Genomic DNA, 26,551 nt, shown 5'->3' on the forward strand with positions numbered 1-26,551 from the left:
CTTCTGACAGTGTCAGGCACAGCACACCTGGTCCATACACACACACACACACACAAGGCCTCGTTTCCCCGACTTTATTCAGTGGCACGTTCACAGCGGGGATGGGGTGGACACAGGGTGGGGCCTGACCTGTCCTGGAGCCCTGGGGGCACCGCACACCATGCACTATGGATGGGAGGGGGCACAGGGGGGCTTGGTGGCCCCAGTAGAAGCCTGTGTACCAGGGAGGAGGTGGTGAGTACCTGGGTCGCCCTAGCCCAGGCCCACAATGGGAGGGGCTAATACTGGGCTGAGGTTTAGGGGTGGGGGCGGGGGGCACAAAGTGTCTGTTCCAGAGGGGCCAAGTGGCCAAGCCCTTACCTAGGGCACTAGCCCACATGGCAGGCTGGGGGACACTCTGGATGTAGAACTGTGCCACTCTCCCTTTTCCCCTCTGGTGAGGGAGAGGAGGGTTCTGGGCTGGGCCAAGCAGCTACCCTGTCCTATCCCATCCCATCCTCAGCCGATCAGAACGGCTTCGATGTCTGCTTGAAGATGAAGCCTCGATATGCAAGTGTCTTCATGATGTTGGCAATGTTCTTGCAGTCATCTAAAAAGAGAAAGAGAAGACATTTAGATGGGCCCCATCCTTCCCCTCCACGTCCATAGGTGGTCTTACAGGGGTCGGGGTGGGAAGCAGGGTCAGATTCAGGAGCCACAGACTAAACCAGGGGTCCCATTCCCTGGGAGCAGCATCTCCAGCTTCAAGTTGGCCTGGGTGATGCTGGCCCGGCAGGAAGCCTGGTCTCAATGCTTCTCAGTCCCATAATTCATGCTGGAAATTGGCCGGCGTGTCCCGCCCCGGCCCCAGTAGTGATATATGGGCGCCGTCGCAGTAAGAAAAAGGCAGAGTAAATGTGTAATTTCTCCCTTGACGGCCCCCGGCCGCTGGGCGATCCTTCTTGTTGCTGCCGCATGGGGACGGCCCGCCCGCCACACTCCGTCTTCCCGCCACCCGCCTTGATGTCTCCATTTCATTACTGTGCGGCCATTCATCACGCCCACGGCCAGGGTGACTTTGCCAGCACTTGCATGTATGTGGGAGATGTGGCCCAGGCAATAATCACTGGTGACAAGGCACAAGCCTTGGCACTGCTGGGCCAGGGCCCTGGGCAACACCTGCCCTGAGACCGCCCCGCTGGCTTATGTGCTCAAACAGCAACCTGCCTGGGCATCTGCTCCTGTGCATTCCCAGACGAGTGGAGCAGGTCCAGGTTTGTGATCCCCTAACACCGTGGCCAGCAGCCTTCTACTGGATACACCTCAGCCCAAGCCCTGCCTCTCCTACCCCAGTAGGCTCAAAGCTGGTACTGGTCAGGCTTTCGCCTTGTCTGGCTGAATCTCAAGTTAAATATGTCTGTCTGCCAGACCCTGTCACAGCAGTTTCACAAGTATTGGTTCCCATAAGAAACTCCATGCTCAAAACTGTCCTAGAACCGTGGTGGCTACAGGAACAGGTACGCTAGGGCCTCAGTATCATTGATATGGGCCAGAACTTGTCCCACTATAGTAAGCCTAGGACAGAAATGGCCCAAGTGGCTGGGTTTTTCTATTCCACTGCCCACAGCTTCCCATCCCTTCCCTTGCCTCTCCTCCCACCCCTCTCCCACCTACCATACATGCTTCCGGGCCATAACCAGGGATTCGGCCGCCACCAACCCTCATGGGATCGATGCTGTGATGGCAGAAGTATTGTACATCGATGTCATAATCAGATGTGGGGGGTGGTAAGGTCAAGGTGGGGTCAGGAGGCCTCTGCAGCTGTCACATAGGGCCCTGTCTCACAGAACTCAACATGAATGTACCCACGGTGGATGTGAGCATGGAGAGGTAACCCAGGACCCAGACATACAAACACCTTGTTCCTCCAGGGACTCAGGGAGCCATGAGGTCTGGTGTGAAGCAGAACAGAGAGAAGACAGATGGGTGGGTAGTGGCGGCCATGGCAACTCCAGACGTGACCCATCCCCGTGGTTTATGGGCCGGACACGAGCCCCGCTCAGCTGAGGCCCCGTCATTTGTCTCCCTTAGTGTGTATGCCTGGGCTGTGGGGGTAGAGAGTGGAGGGAGGGGCCTACGATAAGGGGAGCTAGGCAGTTTACAGTAAGGGGAATGGGGCAGGAAGAGTTGTGCAAGAGGGGCGGGGGGGGGGTAGGAAGGGGACAGGAAGGGCCCTGGAGTGGAGTTTATGATAGGGCCCAGGGGCTGTGATGGCGCTGTCAAGAGGGGCTCTGATAGGGTGATTTTCTTCCCAAATAAGTCTGGCCTTGTCAGGGCACCTCCAATCCGTCCTGTCTTCTGTACTCTGGGGACCATGGCCACTCTGCATATTAAGAATAAGTCCCCTCGTTATCTGCAATTACCCAGCGGCCACACACCTCATTTCTTCCAACAGAAAAGAAAATTAGTTTTCTATTGACTTCATCTGGCTCCTCCCTCAGCGCTGGACAAATTGCTCAATCTGCCTCCCTTGACCCAAGTGAGAGTGCCCAGCTCCTCTCTTCAGGTCACCAGCCATCCAGTGGGTTAAGCACTGGCCTCCCACCTGTGCCTGGTCCTGAGCTAGTAGAAGGTCCATGTGCTCTAGTCTCTGTCCTTGACCTCTCCCCACAAGATGGCTTCAACCACGCTCTCAGCTTCAGCTACCCATAAGATCACGGTCTCCAGCCTGCACCTTTCTCCTGAGCTCCAGACCACAGATCCGAATGCCTCTGGAAAATCTCTTTCTAGATATCCATACAAACTCAAAATGTCTTAAATAATGAACTAATTTTCTTCCCTAAACTTCTTTACTTCCCCGTGTTCTCCATCCTAGTAAATGACACACCAAAACACCCAACAAGAAACCTGAGTCAGGCTTGACACCTTGCCCTCTCCCTCACTCCCAAAATCTAATCAAGCATGAAATACAGACTTCATCTTATTTCCTGTCTAATCATCTACTTTCCTTCCTTCTGGCCGCCAACCCGTTTGGCCAGACCCCATCATCTCTTGCTTTTACAATAACTTCCTCTTTTCCCTCTAATCCATTCTCTTATTGCCAAAGTGATCCTTCTTACACAAATCTGACCACATCTTTTCCTCTTTAAAGCCCTTTAAGTGGCAACTCTTGCCCTGTTTCAAGTCTACACTCTTTAATATGACTTAAAGGTAAAGGCCTTGCAAAATCGGATACCTGCTGTCTCTTGTCTCACCTCTGCCACTCCCTACCCTCAACGCCTAATCTCAAGGAAACATTTACTGTTATCTGAAAATGACAAAACGGGTTTTGGAGTTAGACAAACCTGTGTCTAGTCTTAACTTCGCCCACTGGCTGCGTGCCCTGTGTCAGTGCTCAGTTTTTTCAAATTTCAGGTTCCTCGCTAGCAATGATAATGGATGCTGCCTCAGTGTTACTGTGAGGACTGAACAGGTGATGCACCTACATGTCTTTGCAGATGCTTTGTTTGGAATATCTCTCTTCTCTTCTTGAAGGGAAAGAAACGTGCTAGTTTCCTGGGTGACCTAATGGTAGGAAAGTGTATACTGTACAATCTATGGCACGAATTACATAGAGGCCAGCACACTTGATGAAACCAATTGTCATTCACTCCACCAACTCTGACTAGTGGTCCTGTTTATTGGGGATTATGGAGTCTGACTTGTTGCAACTGGTCTACTCTAATGAAGAGAGACCCAGATTGGGGAAAACACTTGCTCTAGTCCACTCAGCAAGTCAGTGGTACAGCAGTTATGAGCTTCCAACACAGGCTCTTTTTCCAGCCCTTGAAGGCTTCGTAAGAGTCAGTGCAACCTACTGATCAGTTTAAACAGTGAATGGCAGTTAGAAAATAAGGAAACTGGGCAGAAGCACAGAGACAGATTTGGGTCTTTTAATAGGCCATAAGTTGAGAGACAGCAGCAGAGTGAGCCTGGTGGCATGGCTTCTCAGAGTCTTCTCCTTGAAGCCCTGGGGCCACCTGGGTCAGCAGCCCCACCTTCTGGCAACTTTAACTGAGCTACTGAGGTGGGCCCAAAGCTGTTATAGGGTGGGGGATGGGAGGTCGGCCACAACCTGTGCTCACACTAGAGGCCTCCAAGAGTGGGTCTTCCTTACCTCCGAATTCTAGAAGACTAACCTGCTTTTATGTTCCTGTAAAGTCATCAACTTGTGACAAAATGGCCCTCTTTTCTTCTCTTTTTGGGCATTGTTCCTAATGTTGGAAATATTTTTATATCGACAAGACCATAATGGGAGGGGTGCAGTGGCATAAATCAGAGAGGTGAGTGGAGCTAGCACCTAACAAAGAATAAACTTGTTGGCTGGGCCCAAGAGTAGCCCAGTAGCTGCTTGGGAAAGGAGCTGCTAATGGAATGGCAGCCCAGACTGTCAGGACACCCAGTGAGAGCTCACGCAGAGCAACCACGTGAGACTGACATGCTCCAGTTAGCTGCACTTGCTGGAAACTGAACAGTAGAGGACAGGAAGCAGAGCCTGGGGCAGGGCCACCCTCAGGAGGGAAGGGGCTCAAGGAAACTCTTGGAGAGCCGTTCATTCGCACACTCATTCATTCAGCAAACACATGCTGACACCTTCTGTGCACCGGGTGCACGTGGGCCACGCTGGGCACAGGGCCGCAAGGGCTTTGGCTTCCTGCCCCGGAGCTCAGCGACAGACCTGTGGGTAGTGCAGTGTGAGCAGTGCTATGAGAAAAAGAGGCACAGAAAAGGCATTCTTTTCAGTCTGAGGATCAGGAAGGGGTTCCTGGGAGGACGAGGCTAAACAGAGGTCTGAGGGGCATGTGGGAGGGGGCTAGCCAGCAAGTTGGGGTTGAAGTGGGGGAGATGTCCTCAGCATAGTGAACAGCATAGGCACATTCTAGAGGGGAAATGTGGAGTGTCCAAAAATTATTAAGTTTAGCAGGTTGTGGGGAGTGATGAAGAGTAAGAGGCAGGGGAGTGGCAAGAGATGAAGCTGGCGAGGTCAGCAGTGACTGGCTTGAAGAAACCCTGAAAAGCCCCAAACACTAAGGTAAGGAGCTTAAGATTTTATTATTCTAGGAACGATGGGGAGACACTACATGTTTAAGGAGGGGCATGACAGGACCAAATTTGTGTTTCAGAATTATCATTTGAGGATTGGAGGGGTTAACTCTGAAGGCAGACACCAATTAGCAGACTGTACTACGGGCCAGGCCAGAAACGGTGGCCCAGAACTAGGCCAGTGGCACTGGAGACAGAGATAGAGACATATCAGTGATGGGGAGAAGTGGATGGAGGCAAGAGATTTTCAGGAAACAGAATGAGCCTTAACGAGGGCACTGGGAGGGCTAGAGGAAGGAGTCTAGGATATCCACAGGTCTGTCTCTGAGCACCTCGAGGGCAAGAAGCCACTCACTGAGATAAGGCAAACCAAGAGAAGGTGCAGGTTTGGGGCAGTGATGAACTTAGCTCTGGATGTACTGTCTTGAGGCTCCTATGGGACATCTAAACTGATCAGGTATTTCTGTTATGGCTTCTAGGCTTTATATATTGCTTTAAAAGGCTTTCCCTATCCCGGTGTTAATAGAAAACTATCATATTTTCTTCTAATACTTTCAGTTTTTTATATTTAACTTTTTAAACTGTCTGGAATTTATTTTTGTATATGGTGATAAATAGAAGATCTAACTTTATTTTTTCCCTAGTGGCTATCGAGCTGTCCTATCACCATTGATTAAACTGTCCACGCTTTCTCCACCCTTTTGAAATGACGCCTCTATCATATATACATTTCCCATACATGGGTCTACTGGAGGCAGGAAAGAGAATGAACGTGAAACCATCTTAAGCTACGTTGTGGGTACAGTTCAGGATACAACAGTGAATGGTAGCCTGGAGAGAAGACGGGATCAAGGCAGTGAATTTAGGTCTGAACCAGGAGAGGGCCCTTGCCTATCCGTACACTCTGGGTTCGAATCCAAACTCCACCACTTAATAACTTAAGCAAGTTACGGTACTTTATTTAACCTCTCGGTGTTTCTATTTCTTCTTCTCTAAAATGGGAATAAAAATAATTATAGTAACTACTTTCCTCAAAGAGTTGTTAAAAAGATGAAATGTGTTTTTGTTAAGTGCTTAAAACAGTGGCTGGGTTATTATTATTATTGTTATTCCAATAATATCCAATAATAATAGTTATTCCAACAGTAACACTGATATTCCCCAACCCACTGTTTCTTGTCCCAGACATGGCCCACAGTCAGGGCCCCCAGACAGTGCCACCTTGGTCCACCCAACACGTCCTTCCAGACATAGATTACATCTGTCCACAGACACCACTCTCACAGCTCATTCCCCTTCCCCCCAGACAGGGCCCTTATAGCCTCAACTCCAAAGTGACCCCTTCTTCAGAGCCCCCCCTCATCCCCCTCCATCCCACTGAGGTGCCCGGAGGTGCCACAGGGCTGATGGTGAAGGATGACGGTGGTTCCACAATAAGGGGAAAAGGCAATTTCATCTTGATTAGCAGGCGATTTCTCTCTCCATAATAAGCGCGCTCCAAATAATTAGCGTGTTTTACGTAATAATGAAATTACAGAAATGCAGTCCACTTATTCAAACAACTCACCATTACCATATTTTTAAATATTAGACTTAATTAGAGTTTATCACTTCAGAGAAGTATGCGGACCGAAGATGTTTTTTAAAAAATCCTCATAAAGTGTTTATTAAGCGCTGGTAAAGCTGGGATAATGATGTGTTTGGAAATTAAGGCAATCAAACACTTACCGCCGCTCCTGGAGGCCGGGCATGGAAATGAGGCCATTACACGCCCATTACCCGCCAGCTCAAAGCCACTCGGGGGGCGGGGAGAGGATGCGCCTGGCCGAGAGGGCAGAGTGCCCGGAAATGCCTGTGCCAACATCCCACAGCAGCCTGACCAGTAAACACAGCACTGAACCTTTTATGTCACTTACATCGCATTTGGCCACCAGGAGCCGAACTTCGACTTAGCCAGGCAAATGACTGGATTAGTCCCAAATGCCAAAGAAGACACCCAAGACCGACCCCAATCCAGACTACCAGGTCTGGCAGGATACGTCAACTCCATTCAAATCCCAGTGCATACTGGGACAGAAGCTAGGTTGGGTAGCCAGAGAGGTCAGTGAGAGGAGGTGGAGGCTGAGGAAGCTACAGATCCAGAGCAGATGACCACTCCCTACTCAGGCCACACAGGAAGGGGCAGCTAGGGTGGTGGGGGAGGGTCCAGGAGGAAGCTGGGGACTGGGCCGGTAGCCAAAGATGCCGCCAAAGATGCCACCAAAGATGCTGAGGCTCAGGGACACACCTGGGGACAGATCCGGATCAGGAAAAACAGGCAAGAAGGGTGGCAGGAGAGGCGCTGGTGGCTCCAGGCCCCATTTATCCCGGTGAATAACTAATTCCAGAATTTATAGTGCTGGGTTTTTGTTCTGTGGCCATTTATATCTGCGAGGGGAGGAAATGAAGAGGCAGTGCGGACGCCACATCTTTCTGTGTTATTGCTTGTCTGCCATTTGCAAATCATTATTAATTGTGGGCCCCGGTGGCGGGCCGGGCGGGGGCCGGGCTGGGTACATCCACATAGCTCTTCATCAAGGACCCCAGCCGCTGCCCCAGAGAGCCAATTACCCCGCCCTGATTGGGATCAGATAAAGAGGGAATTTTTACAAATTAGGGAATAAATAGAATTTCCACACAGGGCGCGGGCAGGACCTGAGAGGCTGTAATGAAAAACCATCCGTCACCATCAGTGGCCTGGGCACGCAGCCCCGGCACTCCCTCCCCTTGCGGGCCCGCCCGAATGCTCAGGGGTCTGGGCGTACAGGTCTAAGGACACCCCCCAACCCCTCCAAAACCCAGAAGCAGGGAGAGGAGTTCGCTGGTGGGGTGTATGCACCCTTTGGACTGAAGAGGCCTAGGCCCCAGCTTTGCTACTGTTCCTAGTGCTGCTGCTTCTTCCCTGTCTGCCTCTCCCTCAGGGTCTTGACAAGGAGACTGAGGCAGTCCTGAGAAAGGTCAGTGCTGGGGACCACAGGGCAAGGACCACATCCATGCCCCTACAGCTATGGCAGCCCTTGGGCAGAACCCCAGCCCTGTGGACCACTCACTCTGGGCTCCCATTAGCGCTCCTCCCCTTGGATCATTAAATATGTATATCTTATTACACGCCTTGTTAGAGTATCGAGCTCTATTGACTGATGATAAATCCTGAGCCTCGTCCTGGCCATAAATTTATCTGGAGATGATGAAGACTCAATAATCTAGTCAGGCAGATAATATCATCGGGCCTTAAAAAAGATCATTACATTATATGTCAGAATTAAAAGTGAAATACGCCGTAGTAACAGGGCGGCTGCTCTGGCCATTACAACGGGTGCCCGTCTCCCCCCCATTCATTCCCAGCCAAGGCCCCATCCAGGTAGAGGGGCCAAGAAACCTCACCCTCCTCCTGGCTCTGGGATGCCAGAGCAAAAGTGCTAGAGGATTGCCAGATAACATAAGGCCAAGTGAAGGGGACCTAGCTGGGGAGGGGCAAAGGAAAGAGCTGGCTGCTGAGAGTAGCTAGTATCATCATTTCCTCATCTGCCATACCTGGCAGCCACATCTGCCCCAACCAAACTTCCACCTTAACCTGTCCCCAAGGAGTCTCCTGTGGGACTGTCTTCTGGGGGTCCTTGAGCGGCTTCCCCCTCCTGAATGGCCTGACCAACCAGGGCAGATCCTTTCCAAAACAGGGATACAGAGAGGTTAGGCTACTTGCCTCTGCCATCCCAGGCACCTGTGACCTGGCCCCAGACCTATATGCCGGCAGCTTATTTGGTGCCTTCCTTGTGAGTAAGCACTATTGGTCCAGACCATGGGCAGTGCCTTCCCGAGAGACTTGCCTGTCACAGACTCTACATCTTGTCCTTTGAGAAACCTGCTGCCAGTCTCTTGGTTGACTTCAGCACTAATGACCTTTCCCATTGTACCTTAATTCTACCATTTCCACAGTCATACCCTCAACCTTTTTAACCGCTCTTCCTTTGAAATATTAAATTCAAATATGCCTAGTTTCTGACAATAATACACTTTTTCTTTCATCTCATTGGAACCTTGAAACCATTTATACCTCTACTCTTTCCATATACATCATCCTTCCTGCCTTCACTTTCTCCCTGTCCACTTTTGATTACTTATGCAACAGCCCTTCCCCTTTGGCCAAGCTGGCAGAGCCTTCTTCTCCCTTGTGTGACCAGGGTGACTGCTCCGTGGTCTGAGCCATTTGTGATGACCCTATTCCCCTTGCCAGTCACTGATTCAGGGGTAGCCATGTGTTCTGGCTACTGAGATAGGAGAGTAAGTTTGCTAAAAGATCTTCGTGGAAAATTTCTTTCCTCTTAAGAGACGCAAGAGGGGGAAAACAGCCCTTTCTATTCTGCTGGATATTTTCATGTCTGGACTGCAGAAGCCTTCCTCCAGCCTTGAGGGGAGTTAGCCTACGAAGAACATGCTGAAGATGAAAGAACAAAAAAATGGAAAAAATCTGGGTTCTTGATGACATTGCTGAGATGCTGAATCAACCAACCCTAGGATGACCTTACCTCCAAACTTTTGTGAGGTAATAAATCCTCTTATTCTTTAAAATATTTTAAATTAGGTGTTTTTCTTCTGGTAGCCAAAAGGACACTAACTGATATAGAATATAAAGGTCGAAAAAAGAATAACATAACAAATGGGTCCTCTAATGTAAACATGGCTTACATTATAGGATGGAGGAGGTAGGGCAAAGGGCAAGGAAGACACTGCTATTTCAGGCTAGGAAGACAGTAACCCTTGTTATGCTCTCTCTATACATTTGATAAAATTGTTTCCCGTTATATATTGGGATACAGATCATGTTACTAAAAAGGCTAAAAGAGTCAAATTTAGATGGGAACCCCTGTGAAAACAGAGAAGGAAGAAAAGACAACTGTGGTTTGCAATCTAAGCCACACAGCTCAACAAAGTCATCAGAGAGACTTGGGCTTCTTCTTTCTGCCTTGCCCTTTTCAGCATGTTGTTTCTAATTTCCAAGTTATCTCATGGTCCAGAATGGCTGCTGGAGCTCCAATCATCACACCCACATTTTATGAATGAGAAAGAAAGAAAAAGAATAATGTACTGTCTAGTTGAGTCATTGTTCCTGGAGGTCCCACACAACAATTCCTTTTATCTCACTGGACAGAACTCAGAGACATAACCATATTTAGCTGTATGAGAAACTAAAAGAAAATAATCTTTTAACTGGGCACATATAGCTGCCTCTAATTATATAGGGGCTCTATTTAGTGAGAAAGGACAATGGATATTAGGTGCATACCAAGCACTTCTGTCCTAGCAACTTAAATGATCCACCCCACTTTGGAGCTTGGATTCCATGGTCTATCATTTCAATTCTCTCTTGCCAATACTCTCAACTCTCTTTCTCCCTTTTCCTTCCATCGCACTTGTATGGAAAAGCCCAAGCTCTGCCTTCTCTGTGCCTGCATCTGGGTTGAATGTGATTAGAGAAAATCACAACCATGTAGATTCATGCCACTCATGAAATCATAGTCATCAACCTCGACTGGGTGTCTAAAACGGCCCTGCCAATCTGGTCAGTATGTACACTCCCCCCTTTTCCCTAGTGACAGTTTCAAACTTTCTTTATCTCACACGATCTCAAATCCCTTACCCCCAATATCATCCCTGACCCCGTCTCCTACACGCTCATCTCCTATGTCACAGGAGACACAGAAGCCACTCTCCTGCACCTGTGCCAGTCCTCTCTTCGCATCCTGTCACGAGAAGACTCATCCTAATGACACTTCCAAAGCTCATCCTTTTACTTCACCTGGGTTTTTACTGCCTTTTGGGGGACCTTACATTATAAGGAACCCCCTTTCTTGCTGATACAGTTTCAAATTATTTCTTCTGCACTGGTTCTTTCACATTAGCATGTAAATAAATTAAATCTCTATTTTAAAAAACAACCTCCCTTTTACTCCCGTTTCCACGTGGCTAGTACTCCACCTGTCCTTCCTTTCAGAGCCAGACTTCAGATTTGTTAACACTCATGGCCTCATTTTCTCATCTCCCACCCAGCAATTCGATTCCCTTCGCCATCACCACCAAATGCTCTCTCTAATGATTCCAGTGACCTCACAGCAGTGAAGTCCAATGGAAGCCTCTCAGGTTTCCATGGGTCCGGTGGATCTACTCATATCTTGAAACGTTCTCCCCTTGGTTTCAGGGACACCATGTTCTCTATCCGAAGCCCCCTCCAGCTCCCCCACCCCTCCAGCTCCTTTTGCACATGCCCTTGCTTCTGATGGCCCCTAGGGTGTGGGTGTTGCTCAGAGCTGTTAATGGCCCTCTTCCCTTCACATTCTCTACTCTCTCGGTGGGCAACCTTATCCACTGCTGAGGTTTTAATTACCACATACTTTCCAATAATTCCTAAACCTACATTCCCACAACTACCATTCCAGTCCAGGGTGTCAGCATCTCTCAAGCAGGTGAGAGCAGTGCCCCTGCCAATCTCTTCCACACGTCTGGTCATTTCACTCCTTGTCTTAAAACCCTTCAATGATCCTGGTCGGACATTAGCAGTAGCACTGGTGAAACTCAATAAGGCCTTTGGTTTAGTTAATAGCATAGCATCAATGTTAATTTCCTAGTGCTGATAACTGCACTGTGATTATCACTAAGGAAAGCTGGTAACAGATATATAGAAACTTTTCTGTAAATGTAAAATTAGTTCAAGGTAAAAAGTTTAAGAGTTAATAATTCAAGCAACAAACAACCACCACCTCCTCCAACGGTGCCTCACTGCTCTCAGGACAGTGTCCCAACTCCTTGAGAAAGTCCCAGGGATCTGTCCAGCTTCCTCTCTTGGGCCCCATCTGTCCCACTCTCCTGTTAGACAGGGGGCTGTTAGGCTCTCTAGCCTCTCAACTTTTTCACATGCTCCTCCTTCTGCCTGGAACTTCTCCCTCACTTCTCAGCTGGTACTCCCCCTTGTCCCTCAGGACCTGGGCTTGCTATTACTTCCGGGGGTGCCTTATCTGGGCCCCCATGATTGTGTTAGGAACCTCTTCTAAGTGTTCCACCATTGTGATTGCCTCTGTCACCCCTGCCAGACTACAAACCCCTTGAGGATACTAATGTTAGAGGCCCCCAGTCAATATGTATTAAGTGGAACAAAGGAAGGAAAAGAAAGGGAAGGGTGGGGTAGACAAGAACACAGGTGAACTTACTCCTGCCCTGACATTTGCCAGGAATGTCAAGGCCCTGAAAATCAGTCATGGTCCTTGTCCCCCAGCTTCTATAGTGCTGGGAGCTTCAGGCCCTTCCCCACCTCCACTCACCCCTTCCTAGTATCTTGGTTTCCCTAAAACCTACTGTGCCAGGAGGCTGGCTGGGACCTGAGCTCTCAGCAGTCTAGCCAGCCTGTCCTGCAAACTGAGGCAGCTGGGGGGTGGTAGTACTGGTGTTGGGGCTCCCTAGTCCTAGACAATGATGCTTTGAAGAAGGGCCTGGCTGTGCCTGGGGACTCAGTGGGGGCTGCCCTCCCTAAGCCCAGTCTCACCTGGTAAATATTTCATCCTCAAGCTGCTCAGCTAATCCCTATTAATTTCAATACCGCCGCCTTGCCTGGCTCAGCTCCCAATGCATTATTTATCCCCTTTGTTTGTTTGTCGCTAACAGGTGGGCCCCAGTGGAGGCGCTGACTGGGGACAAGCCTACTCCATCACAGTATGGCTGTGAATTAATCATGAGGACTAATGGGAACCACCTTGGCTCCAGGCACTTCCCTATCTGCCTCCTCTTGCCCTGGCACCCAAGGGTAGGCCAGGGCCATCTCAACTCAATTTAATTCAATTTAAAACAATACATTTTATTTACTATCTCTCTAAACGAGTCAGATATTATGTTGTGCTTTGGGGATACAAGGTAAAACAGACCGAAGTTCCTGCCTTCAGGAAACTTATAATCTGTTGCGGTGGGTGGGGGTAGAGGGGGGAGGCATTAGGCAACTCATTTCTTAATTAAGACTATGACAGAGTTTACAAGGGCAGGCAGGGCGCTATGAAGGGGTGCACAGGGAGTCAGGGAAGGCTTTCCTGGGGATGCAAAATTTGAGCTGTGCTCTTAAGGATGAGCAGGTATTAATTAGGCCAAGGGGTGGGAATGGGGACTCCCAAGGGGAAAAAAAAAGCCACACCGGAAGGCCCTAAGCTTAGAGAAGTCATGGCAGGTTTCAGGAAATGAAGATGGGCATTGTGCTGGAGTGCAGGGAACATGAGGAAAGTGGCTTGAGAAGGGGCAGGGGACTGCCCCTATGCCAACAAGGCCCAGCCTGGGGATACTCTTCTCCCTAAACAAACAGCATCTGTTCTGCTGGATCACCACAGAGTCATCCTGAACGCCCCAATACAAACACACACTCACACTACCTCTGCTGACTTGAGCACCATCCAGTTTCTTGACCCTGTGCTTTTGGCTTCTGAGATATAATCAAGATCATTAACCTTCAACCGCACAGACAAAAAAACTCAGGGAATCATCTGGCCTTAGGCTTGGGAGGGGACTGTATGAGCCTCTCAGCACCCAGAGGCTCAGGTGTGCCCACTGCAAGACAGCACAGGGTCTGGTCCATCACCCCTGCATGGAGACCAGACACAGGGACTGGGACCACTGACTTGCTTTGGCCACAAGTGCTCATACCACCTCCTAGAAAGAGACTTCCCTCACCCCTGAAAATCCAGTACTGGACTGGGAACCCAGAAGACCTCAGCAAACATACACCTTCCAAATGAATGGCTGCACAATAAATATAAATGTCCCAGTAGATATCCTTTCCCCAGACACTCGCTCAAAACTCTCCCAGAGATAAAACAGACAACTGATCTAACTTGTACTCAGGGTTTTATAGCACTTTCAAACCCTCGGAGTAAGCCTAGAAAGGTGGGAGCCATCACTGACCCTACCTTAAAAAGGAAGAACCTGAGGCCCAAGATTGTGAATGATTTATCCAGGACGCCCCACGTGGAAGTGACGAGCCTTAACTAGAATGAGGTGAGCCTGGCTTCAGGCCCCTGGCTCTAGCATTTCCACAGACTTGACCCCTCTGTGCGCATTTCCCCAGGGATCCCCCTTGGTGACACCTGGTACGATCCTAAGAGGCTCCCAAGAACGATCCTAAAAGGCACCTGGCTTATGAACCAAGTGCAGCTCTGCCAGGGCAGAGGCCTCATTGTGCACACAGACAGGGTTTGTAATTCTATTCAAAGTGGCCACTTTGAAAATCCATATGTCTCCAGGCTCCCTGTATATCATGGTGTCAAGTCTTGGAGCGGAGGCATCCATCAGCAGCTCCCAACACCATGGTCTATGTGCCCACACATGTGATCCCACCTATGTACCTGTCCTTGGCTCCTGGCTGCTCTGGCAGCACTTCCCGCCCTGTCTGAAGGCTCACGCTAGCTGCCTGCTTGGCCCAGCCTTACCCTTGTCTCCACACAGTCTGGCTGCCAGGCCCCAGGCCTGTCCCAAATGCCTTCTCTGCCCTACCCAGACCCTGCTGTCTTGGAGCTAGGCAGCCAGCACGGAGGCGGCCTTGATAACTCGCTAACGTGCTGCCCATGCTGTTCTTAAAAATTTATGACTGTGCAACATGAAAAATCCGGCTGAGGAGCCGTCATTAGCGGCGCTACCTCCCTCCCCCACCAGAGCCACCCTCGTAAATTGAGATTTATGGCTGCGGCAGGCAGGGTGGGGTGCGTGCAGGCAGTGAGGATGCTGTGGGGGAGACAAGAAGAGACCGATGAGGCAGCAGCGGGGCCACGGGCTCCCCCCTGCGGCAGCTCCAGTTTATCACAGTTTGCTGTGATATCTACTGAGATAAGGCCTGGCCTGGGTGCCTGCATAGCATGGATGCTAGATTCTGCTAGCAGTGGGACCAGAGAGGGAGGGACCTGTGCCAATCACTGGCTCCTTTAGGTGTAGGACCAGATCCTACAGGTGCTAAGCAAAGGCCTCTCAGTAGGATGATTTGGGTAGGGGAAAGGCTGGACCTGGGGAGGAAGCATCCTCCTTGCTGGGGTCACAAGCCTGGGCCCCAGAGTCAGCTCTTCATCTAGGTTGGGCTGTGATTATGGTATCTCAACCAGAGAGTTGATGGGCAGGCAGGGAGGGTGGGATTAGGATGCCAGGAATCTTCCCTTCCCTCTCCTTTTTCTGGTAAGGAGGGTCAGTGGAGGCTAACGACTGAGTGCAGGTACTGGACCCAGTCACACAGCCTACCCCACCAGAGGCCAGGCTGGGTTGAAGAGAAGAGGGAGTGATCCCACAAGCCTATCCTCCCCTCTGCAGGCCCTTCCTATTACCTCCCCTCCCTTCCTCCCCTGCTCACTTAGCCCTGTCAGCCAGGCCATTATGAAATTGGGGTTTCATTTACAGACTAATTAAACATTACAGCTTGTTCACAATTACAACGCGGGGATGAGGGAGTAACTAATTACGGAAGAAATGAGCTAACATTTATCTCTGCTCCCACCCTCCCTCTCCCCACTGCACCCCCCACTCCCCACCCCAATCTGGCTTCTTTCCACTCTCTGGTCAGTACCAGCTCGCTAGGCTTATTTCCTAGGATAGGGGGCTGGCAGGGCCAGGTCCTCACCCACCCTGGACACAAGATCCAACTGCACTTCCTAGCTATTCTGGGGGAGGGGCTTAGCTCCCAAAGGATAATCAGATTGCCTAGGGGACAGTCAGGGCTTTTGCACAAGCCTATGCAGGTGTGACTAGAGTAGGAACCCTGTAACCCTGTATATGGGCTATGACATCTGGAGTGGGGGTAGGGGGAATACTCTGCTTTGATGTGTGTGACAGTACTGTTGGGCTCTATGTATGCATCTACCTTGTGGGGTGAGGTTTTGGTGTGACTGCTGCAGACAGCTATGTATGTGATGGGGTATGAGCATGAATGAACCAGACCCTCACCCTTCAACACAAGGACAGAAAAGAACTAGGTGGCTGCAGGAAGCAGTGGTCAAAGCAGGCCTGAAATGTGGCCCCGGCAGCCCTGGGCCGAAATCCCCGCTGGGCAGTCCCATTCACTCCTGCCTTAGAAGCAAGAGAGGCAGCAGCGTTACCTTGCCCTGGGTCTCAGCTTGTCCCCGCCCTCAGGCTGGCCTTGGCTTCTGGCCAGATGCCCCCTGGAGTCCAAGAAGCCTCAGGGGGGCCTGGGGTGCCCCCTGTGGGTAGGAGTCCTGGGGTCTGGCTGGCCTGCCACAGAGTTTAATAATAGTAACAGTGAGAGTAAGCGTTTCCATCCTTCCTGCCTTTGGGCAGAAGAAGAAAGGAAAGAGGAGGGAGAGGAGGGAGTAGAGGGAGCGGGCTGAAGGGAGGCTTTGAGGCCTCAGAACTCACATCAAACAGCCGGATCTGGGCCTAATTGTCTGACCCCTGCCCCTGCCTTCAATCAGCTCTGCGGCTCCCCGCCCGCCCCTCGCCTAACTAGCAGCCATGTTCTCCTCATTAGGACAAGCTCCCCTTGCACATGTGTCCCCGGACATGTCCCCAATACTCCAGGCTCCCAACGCTGCTTGGTGGGTGGGTACAGCTAGGACCCAGTTTTGGAGGAGCCCCTGGGACAGCTATACCCTCAGCTACCACAGCTGGCTGGCCTGAGCTGCTTAGCCCCTCTCCCTGAGCTACAGATGTCTGGATGCCACGTGCTGTGACATAGCCCTGGGCAGGCTCAGCTGCTGGGTGCATTCTGTCCTCTGTGTGTCCTTCTTGCTACAGCCCAACTGTCTCAGACACACAGCTCCTGAGGGCGGGATATGTTTGAATCCTGTCCCCTTCAGTCTGGTTCAGCCGGGCAGAGACTCTGGTCTGGGTCAGGGTTTGTGATCAGAGGCTACAAGCTGAAGGAACTTGTCTGCCTATTGTACAAGGATGGTTGCTTTAAACGGATCCAGGCGTGATGTGTGAGCATGTGGGGCTGGTGGCACGGCAGTGAGGCAGCGGAGCTTGCCGATTAAGAGCTCTGACCCTAGACAGATGCGTCTAAATTCTGGCTCTCCTACTTCCTTGCTCTGCAGCCTTGGGTGAATGACAACCTTCCTAAGCCTCGGTTTTCTCACATACAGTAGAGGTGACAGACTCTATCCCATAGGATTTGGGAGTTCAAGGAGAAAACACATAAAAAGTCCTCTGTACTGTATCTGACACTAAGCAAATGTCACGGAAGGATACTGGTGTAGATGGGGATTCAGACCAGACCAAACAAATTCCCCTCTCCATAGGCCACAGGCCCCACTTTGCCCAGCCGGGGTCTTGGCCCTGGTCAATAGTGTCAAGGACTGGAAGAGCTGTGGGGAAGGGTCCAGAGTCCTGAAGAAGAGGAAGAATAGCTCCCAGAGGCACAGCTCTTACCAGGGGCGGAAGCACCTATGCTGGAGCCTAAACTTGGAGGCAGGGCTGGCACGCAGCGGCGACAGGTGGGAGGGGCAGGGGCCCAGGTTTGTCAGGGGCCATTAGGTCAGATGAGGTAGGTGAGTAGGGCAGGTTATGAGGTATGACTAGTCCCATGAGTACTGTGTGCAAGGGAGGAAGGAGTGAACATCACTGGGGTGCAGGCTGTCGGGGCTGCTCTAAGAATTCATTCTCAGGGTACCAGGCCTGCACAGGACTGGGGGAAGGGCTGGCCTGGTCTGGGCCCTGACATTGTCTCTCACCTTAAACAAGTGGTAATGACTTGCAAATATTGATGAAAACGCAAACTAGAGAGATTGTGTTTTTCGGGGAGTGAAGGTGGGGAGAGGGGATAAGGAGGAAAATAAACTGAAATGAAGTACGGTTATCTCCCATCTGTGGCTGCTCCTAATCCCCCAGCCCAAAGGAATCCAATGCAGCCCCTTATCTGCCCTGTCAATCACTCCATCACCGCCCAGTGCTTGGTGGGCACCGCACGCCCTCACATACACTCAAGTACATGCTCACACATGCACACACACGCACACACTCACTCCACCGACTCTTGCTCCAATACTCCCGCCCACCCCCAGCCCATTACTCCTCTGAGTAGGAGCAGCAAGCACGCGGGTCCTGCCAGATGGATGCAATTTGCATAATATCAGCAGCGGAGGCTGCAAGATCACCAGGGGTCAGGGCGCTGACATCCCCGCACAGTCTATCTGCAAGTGCTAATTTGGCCGGCATTGATCTGTCTTTCTGATTTCTTTGTCATTTACGTCTGCGATGGTTTGACAGGAGATACGGAGAGACAAGAGGAGGCCAGGCTGGGGCCCAGGGCTAGGAAGGTAGGAAACAAAGATTGTACTTCCCAGTGCATCATACACACAGAACACAAACATACATACACCAGAACTGTCCTCCATCCGTCAGTCCACTCGTCTGTACGTCTATCCATTTTCCATCTGTGGTGGCTACTGAAGACTGGAGCATGATCTCTGGCGAGGATCAATTCTTCAGATGTCCCTGGGGCTCCAAGGGTGCCAGCTCAGGGAGGAAGGTGTGCGCCCCTCTCCCTGAGCACTATCCGAGCAGGCCAGTGGACACTGTGGGTGCCTGGACAGTTCTCTCTTCTCATGGCTATCTATCCCCCTTACTTTCTCTGGGATATACCACAAAGAACAGACAGGAGTGGAGGACAGTGCTAGGGAAGAATGCACTCCAGCTGTCTCTGACCCTCCCCCTAAGGCAGCTGTGAGGGCTCCTCCCCTCACAGCCCTGAAAGATGGCTGAAGCAGGGAGAAGGTGGGGAGGTACCTCTCTGCCTCTTCAGGACAGCTAAGGAGAGGACTATCAGGTCTGCAGGGGCCTCATATCAATACTTCACCACCTTCAGGTCATCTGAAACCCAGACACTGGACTCTTGCTAATTCTGAAGTCCTAGCTGAGCCAGAAAGTCTTATATCAGATCATATCTGAATGCCACACCCTGCTGAACCCTGAGCCAGAGTCCCCACATTCTTCCCTGCCTTGGGAGAAGGGTTCATCACGAAAATGAGGACCCTGCCAGGATGGGAGATGTCATGGGGAAAGGAGAGGGGCAGAGAACTGGAAAGAAAGAGCCCACTGCAGAGAAGTGGACATGGTTGTGCTGCTGAGAGAGGCAGAGGACGTGAGCCTTCCAGAGGTGAAAGCCGTCGTCCCCTGGCCACAGTGGCTGTCTTGGCCCCACCTCCTTTCCCTTGCCGCGGTAGCAGAAGCAGGTGATCAGAAGGAACTCCCTGCTGGGCAAGAGGGGGGCTGCTGTTTGGTGTGTGCTAATCCTGGGCCTGAGGTCTTCAGAGGGACCAAGAGAACTTCAAGGAGGGGAAGGCAAAGCTGTACTGTAGACGAGCTCATTAGCTAGCACCCCCACACCCCCACGAGGAGGAGGAGGGCGGGCGGCCCAGGGAGCTGGCAGCAGAGGCGGCAGAGAAAAGGCTGTCACTGTCCTTTCTTCCTTTTGGTACAAGCATCTCCCGGAGCCGACAATTCTCCCGCAGTGACACCTCTCACGGGCGCTAATGAGATCCATGTCACAGAGCTAATGCGCTCTGACTGGACTCTTGATAGGCACCCCATTCCTTCAGGGGAGACTAAAGGCCAGTACTGCCCTTCTGGGGCCAGACCCCCACCCTGCCACCTGCTAGCCCAGCTCTCTTGCCAAACTGTACTGGGCAACAAGTTCCTGAGAGAATCCACTTGGTGTCTGGCCATCCTTCTTTATCATGAGCCTCAGAGGGACCCTCCTCAGTCCCTGAGCAGAGGGGCTCAACAACTGGGGCAGGACCACCCAGCTGGGAGTCAGGGAAGGTTCTAGTTATTCTCCCAGCCAGCTGGAATCAGCAGTCTATGGGATCTCCATGTCTCAATAACAAGTGAGATTTTACTGACATTTCTTGTGCAGATTTCCAAAAAGAAAGATGCAAAGGAGGCCCGGGTCTTGCCCTTAGAGAGGTCAAGTATGTGGGGCCTGATCATTACCAAACAAATTATAACCGGAGCCTAAGGGTGTATTCTGTACATCCACACTGGGAGGGCCAGGCAAGATTCCCAGAGGAGGTGGGCCCTGGAAGATGGGCAGATTTTCCTGAGCCAAGAGGTGGAGAGCAAACCCAAATCACAAAGTAAGAGCTGTTGGGGTAAGGAGGAGGTCAGAAGCCAGTGGCTGCAGGGCCCTGGCTCTGGGCACGACTGTAGCAGAAGTGAAGGCGTGGCAATGCCTCCTTTCTTTTCTTCCTGTGGTTGCTACTGGAACTTTGTCAAGGCCTGTATGTTTCGCATGAAACTGAAGGAAATGAGAGAAGTAAGCTTATTTTCTTCCTCATCATCTCTGTGGGCAGCACAAAGCTCAACATCAAAAAGGTACTTCCAGTTCAGCACAGTAGTGAGAATACAGGCTTTGCATTCAGATGGGCCTGGGTTTGAATCCTGACTCCTCAATTCAATTGGCTGTGTGACCTCAGGCAAGCTGCTTACTAATTAAGCCTCTGTTTCATAACCTATAAAATGGGAATGAAAACGCCTGCCTTCAAAAGACTGGTGTGAAAATTACATTAGCTAATATAAGGTGCCCCCAAATAATGTGAGTGTCTTACTGACCATTGGCTGAAATGAAAGGAGGACCACGTCACACTCAGCAGTCCCTGGTGGAGGCTGCCCAGCCTAGGGACTTTGGCTCAAGCCAAGGAAGTTGACAGAGCCCACAGAACAGCCATGGCCATCAGCAGTCCCTCCTCATCCACAACTCGCTCCAGTACCACCCTGTTCACAAGGCCAAATCCACTCCCCCAGAAGGAGGTGTCCCCGCTTTGACTGAGAGACCATGCTGACAGCCCCATACCCCGCTTCCTCTCAGAGCCTCACTGCCTCCATCCCTGAGCCCTACCTCGCTCTCAGTCCCCAGGGCCAAGCCAACACCCCATCCTGAAGACTGTGCCTGTGATCTCTGTGGGGGCAGGGCACTGTGTCTGTCATCTTTACCAATACATTTCTAATACCTTTCACAGCCTCTGACACACAGTAGATGCAAGGTAAACATTCACTGACCTGGTCCCCACTCCATTCTCATAGCCACTGCCAGCTCAGAATTAACCATCACCTCCATGTACCTTACTGTACCTCCTCTTCTGCAATTTCTCCTCACTAGTCCTCCCTGTACACTCTCAGGCTGCTCTGACTGAAGCCCAACTTTGACCAGGTCACTCCTCTGCCTGATCATTCCCATGCTCCCCCTCAAACAGCTCAGCTACCCACATCCATCCTAGTGGCCCTCTCCCCTTCTACAGCTGGATGTCCCTGCCCTTCCCCTCCATCAGCCCACCCCTCCAGTATGCCTGCTCCCTTGCTGTCTCAGAACCTCCATTACCCAATGCTCAGCAGTAGTCCCTGTCAAGTAGGCCCCATAGGCTCCTCTGGCCACACATACCTTAGAAAGAGGCTCAGGAGCTCCCTCTAGGACCCAGGGTCATGTGATTTGCACATGGAGCCACTGCCCCACTGTGGCATTGTGGGAGAACCAAGCAGATCCTGGAGATGGCTAAGCTGTGGGATCTGCAGAACCCTTGCCCATCATCTCCAATGCCGCCTCACCACCCCATCCCCCCATCAATATACATACCACTCCCCACTCCAGGCTGGCAGCTCCTCACACAGTTAATTAGCACCATGTCACTGAGGACCAGCCTGAGTGGCCAGTGACAGGAGCTGACCCCTGACCCCAGGGCTGGGAAATAGTCCACATCAAACTCTTACAGCGCGACCCTTTTAGCACGCACAGTAACTCGGGGCACCGCCAGCTGAAGCTCATTAAAGCTGTCTCTTTGGCGCGAGGGCCATTAACCTCACTGCTCAAAACCCACACCTCCCCTCCCCGCCTCTCCCAGCCCAATTAATGCCCTGCATCCTCCCTCCCTTCCAAGCACCTTCACCCACACCTCAGAGCAGGGCAGCCCTCTTCATTCAAAGATACAAAAATCAAGTGCCAGGAACCACTAGTGGCCTGGAGAGGCCCTAGTATAGGCAGGGCAACAGGGAAGGGGGAGCTCCCTGAGCACCCACTGTGTGCCAGGCACTGCACAAGCCCTTTACACAGCTGACTTCACTAAATCTTCCCAACAGCCCTGAGTGGCAATAGCACTATCCCTTGTCAGAGGTCACAGGACTCTGGGGAGTACAGTTAGACCTTATTCTGGCTCCAGAGCCCTTACTCTGTCATACATAGCCTTGGGCTGTCCCCTGGGGCCCACCTAGTTAAAAAAAAACCCTCCTCAACAAAGGAGGGAACACCTCAGGACTCCTAACCTAGAATCGACATGTGTGAACAGACAAGAGGAGCATCACTGAGTCCCAGGAAGCAGCAAAAGTAGGAACAAGGAAGCCATTTCTTTCACAAATATACCCTAGACAGATACACAGAACCCAGCTCAAGACTATGAACGGTGAGTTAACCCAGTCCCACTGGTCCTGCCTACCTGCAAGACTGGCGACTCAGTTCCTCCTCCCCTGGGCCAATGACAGGCCTCTCACTAATCCCCATTCTCTGGTCCCTCCCTTTTCCTGTCACTCATTTACTCAGCTACTCAATTGTTCATTCATCCACTCATCCTACTGCATTTAGGGCATCTACTAAGAACTAGTTTGTGTAGTACAAACTGCCTCAGTGATTCTGAATCAGAGCTCTGATCATGCCATTCTCTTAACTCATAAACTTCTTCCATCTCATCAAAACCTCATGAGAAATCACTCCCTTTAACCTGGCATTCAAGGCCCACTTACCCCCCATTAATTATTCCCTAACCTGAAGCAGTTTCACACCAGTCACTGGAAACTACTTTGAGATGTCTGACCATGTACTCTCAACATGCTAGGCTTCCCCCTCATGCCCTTGGGCTTTGTACACACAGTTCCAACCAAGTAGAAAAGCCTTCCCTCATTTCTCTGCCTAGTAGACTCCCATTTATCCTTCAAGGATTTCCTGACTTAAGCGTCCTCTTCTCTGGGAAACTTCCTGCCGACCTCCCAGGCATGTCATCTTCCTAGGTTTGTGGTCTCCTCTGGTGGTCTGGAATAGCTTCTATGGGAGGGAACAGCAGTTGATGTGGGTTACCCCCAATTCCCCAGGCCCACTGACGGCTTCCTCTTTCCCCCTAACAAGAATGATACAGGGCATCCCAGAAATCAGTGAAATGTAAATGAAGGACTAGAAGCTACCTTGGCAAGTGAGGACAGGGGAAACCTCCCTTAGGGCAGCCCAGGTGTTTCTATCATAGCCCTTAGTGTCCTGATAGCACGTGCCCAGTTCAGTCTCTGTCTCCTCCCAGGATGTGAGCTCCCTGAGGACAGGAACTTCCATTCAGCCTGTCTAGTACCCACCAGGCACCAGTGATGTCTGTGAAAAGGATGAGAGGCTTGTCTGTAGCAAGCAAATGGGTCCTTTTGGTTATCTTGCCAGTCTACTCCCCGCTACACCCAAACCTCCCCAAAGGTACACACATTATGATAATGTCACAGCACCACTCAGGAATACCCTCGTTTTTCCCCACTTGGAACAAAGCCTATGCCTGCCAAGTACCCTGCTTGAAAGCATTTGCATGCACACACAATAAGATACACAAAAATGAATAGACTTACTTTCTGATGGATACACACACTCAGGCTGATGGTTGCTTCCATATATATATATATGCCCGCAGAAAAATGTATACAGATATATTGCTATACACATATGCATCCCTCAGATATACACATACATGGACACATAAATACTTTTAGATGGACACAGAGACATGCAGCTGAAAGTGTCACGCACACGCACATGCGCGTATGCACATACACACACACAGACACGTATCCTACTGATAGATCAGATGCTAGCAGAGCCTCCAATGCCTAGAACCACAGCCACTTCAGTTCCCTCCCAAGCAGGAATCCCCTTGAGGGTACGCCCCCACCAGGTATCCCAAGTGGCCCCTCCCAACCCAGGCGTCGTTCAATGGAGGCTGCTGCTCCTGCGGGGGAGTCAATACCTTGTGGACGGAGCCATCGGTCAGAAGGACCCCGACTAATTAAAAGCTGGTGAGGTTTAAATAATTCATCTCCTTAACTCCCATTGATCGCCCAGTTTAGTGGCCACAGACTTGAAACAATATTAAACAGCCTCCTCCAGCTCCACGGGGGGTGGGTAAGTTGACATGTGCCCACCCCTCTGAGGACATCACCCACTAGAGATGCAGTCAGGGGCGGGGATACCCTGGCTTGAATCCAGAGTCACCTGTGACCCACTCAAAGCCCAGACCCCAGCCTCCTCCTACTGTTTTTGAGATCCTTTCCAATGGTCTGGTTCCACTCTCCCCTCACTCCACCCTCCTTTCCTGCTCCCCCAGATATGGAGAGCACCCTGTTAGAGCACTAAAGGAGCCAAAGAACTTCTCTGTGTGCCAGGGGACTGAGGCATGCGGGCAGAGACCGGACCGAGCTGCCAGGGGGACAGTGGAGGGACTGACCAATGCCGCTGTGGGGCCGGCCTATGTGTTGCAGGCTGAGGCCCTTGTTCATGTCTAGAAGTCCATTCTTGGGCCAGCAGCCCATGGCGAAGCTGTAAGCCTGGAAGACAGGAGGCGAGAGAGGTTAACAGAGGCCCCAACCCCTGAGCCGACCCCATTGCTCACCCTCCCCACACCAAATCTTCCCCCCAAGTGCTTACTCTCATCATGCCACTTCCTGAGAGTCCCCTCACTGGGTCCCCTTTCCACTGTCTTCCTCCAGATGCCCTTTCTTCTGGGTATCTCCCCAGCCATGGCCTCCAGTCCTCACTGGGTGCTCCATCATTAGCTTCTCTAGGGAGCTCCCATTTACTAAGACTTTGCTTGTCAGGACCCCTCTTCACCACGCACTCCTCTCCAGAGTCTCCAGCATTCTGTGGGGCCCCCTCCCCACAGTATTACTGACCACAGACACTAGTGACAGGAAGGACTCAGAGACCAATATATTCAAACTTCACTGCACAGACAGAAAAACCAAAGCCAGTCACCTGCCCATGGTTAAGTTGCTTTTGATCCAGAGACAGGTGAGGCTATATAGACGTCTGAGTGTCATGTGGGAGCTCAGCTGAGGAGGAGTAAGCTCACCTGGTTGACTTAAACAGCTGTGAGGGGAGCACAGAAGTATGCGAGTGTGTGAGTGTGTGATCGTGTGTGTGTGTGTGTGTGTGTGTGTGTGTGTGTGTGATCGTGTGTGTGTGTGTGTGTGTGTGTGTGTGTGTTAGGGGGAAGCAGATCTCTGCTGAAGGTCAAGTGCTCAGTTATGCATATTCAAAGCGGCCACCCATCGATCTGTACTTAATTGTTTTCCTGGGGTTGGGGAAGGAAGTGCCGGGGGCATCGATCTGCTCAGGCCCCCAGCACTTCATTGCCCCCCTCCATCCCCTATTCATGCCACCTGGCCACCACTAACCTCCATAAGACAGGGGGGGGGGGCACATGGCAAGACAGGGATGGCACCTGCTCTTACAGTTCCTTACAAGCATGATGACCTGTCACAGATAAGGAAACTGAGGCCCAGAAAAAAGGGACATATGAGGGTTATAGCACTATTAAGTGGCCCGAGGGGGACTTAATTCTTACTCAGCCTGCTAGCAAAGTTCTAGGCTTCTCTACTAGTGGGCTTGTGCAGCTAGCTGACCCTTCAAATATTACCCATCCCCTGACTTCAGAAATCCCCAAACACCAGGCTGCCCTTCTCCCAGTGGCAGGAAGTGTTTGGGACAGTGGTCAATGAGAATAAAGCTTGAGTGAGTCCCCAGAAGATGGATGGTGAGTCCACTGATGAAACCAAAGTTTCATTGCAGTGCCCCCACCCATCACTGGGCCTAGGAGGTCCCTGCCCCACTCCAGACTCCTTCATAGGGGAGTGTACCCAGCACAGGTTCAGAAATAAGACCAAAGGCTGGACACTGAGTCTGTGCCAGGGCCAAGGAGCTGGGCAGAGGGTTAGTGCCCTTCATGCCCACCTGCAGGAACTAAGCCTCAGCCCCTTGAGCACTGAAAGGCTAGGTGCCAGTGTATTTCAACCTCGGCACCCTCTAAGGCCATTTTCCTTGACCACAGAGGTACCAGCCACAGCCCAACTTCCCAGCCAACCCTCTCACCCTTCCCCAGGTCACAGCTGCACCCACAAATCTGGGGCTGAGTGTGAGGCTCTCAAGGACAGGGAAGAGGACGCTGGCTTCGAGCCAGGGCAGAGTCTGGGGAACGCAGGCATCGAGGGAAAGTAGCCAGTGGGTGCCAGTGGGTGGTGCACAGCTGGAGAAGCTGTTGAGCGTGGTCAGGGCCAGGGCTGGAGCGCAGTGGGCCAGAAAGCAGTGGCAGGCCAGCTTTCAAGTACTTTAAAATCACTTACAAAGGCCGGATTAAACGATCAGAAATTCCATTTAATAGGACAAATAAAGAAATAACAATCTACTCTATCAGCCTAGAGAAGGCGA

At 51.3% G+C, this 26,551-nt stretch overlaps 1 protein-coding gene across 10 annotated transcripts in view; it reads right to left on the reverse strand.

Annotated features, from left to right (window-relative positions):
• Positions 1-58: 58 nt before the first annotated feature.
• Positions 59-26,551, reverse strand: part of ERI3 (ERI1 exoribonuclease family member 3) — a 122,344-nt gene continuing 95,851 nt past the window's right edge. For 7 of the 10 annotated variants that reach the window (XM_023535079.1, XM_023535080.1, XM_011367557.2 and 4 more), the window contains 2 exons: positions 24,573-24,672; positions 59-589 (listed from right to left, as the gene is read on the reverse strand). In XM_023535079.1, the coding sequence (XP_023390847.1) occupies positions 507-589; positions 24,573-24,672 (183 nt within the window). In that variant the 3' untranslated portion in view covers positions 59-506. Of the gene's footprint in view, positions 590-24,572; positions 24,673-26,551 lie in introns of those variants that run through there. The other 3 variants (XM_023535081.1, XM_011367556.1, XM_023535078.1) reach the window with 3 other exon arrangements.

The sequence above is a fragment of the Pteropus vampyrus genome, unplaced genomic scaffold, assembly GCF_000151845.1.
Source record: "Pteropus vampyrus isolate Shadow unplaced genomic scaffold, Pvam_2.0 Scaffold135, whole genome shotgun sequence".
NCBI lineage: Eukaryota > Metazoa > Chordata > Mammalia > Chiroptera > Pteropodidae > Pteropus > Pteropus vampyrus.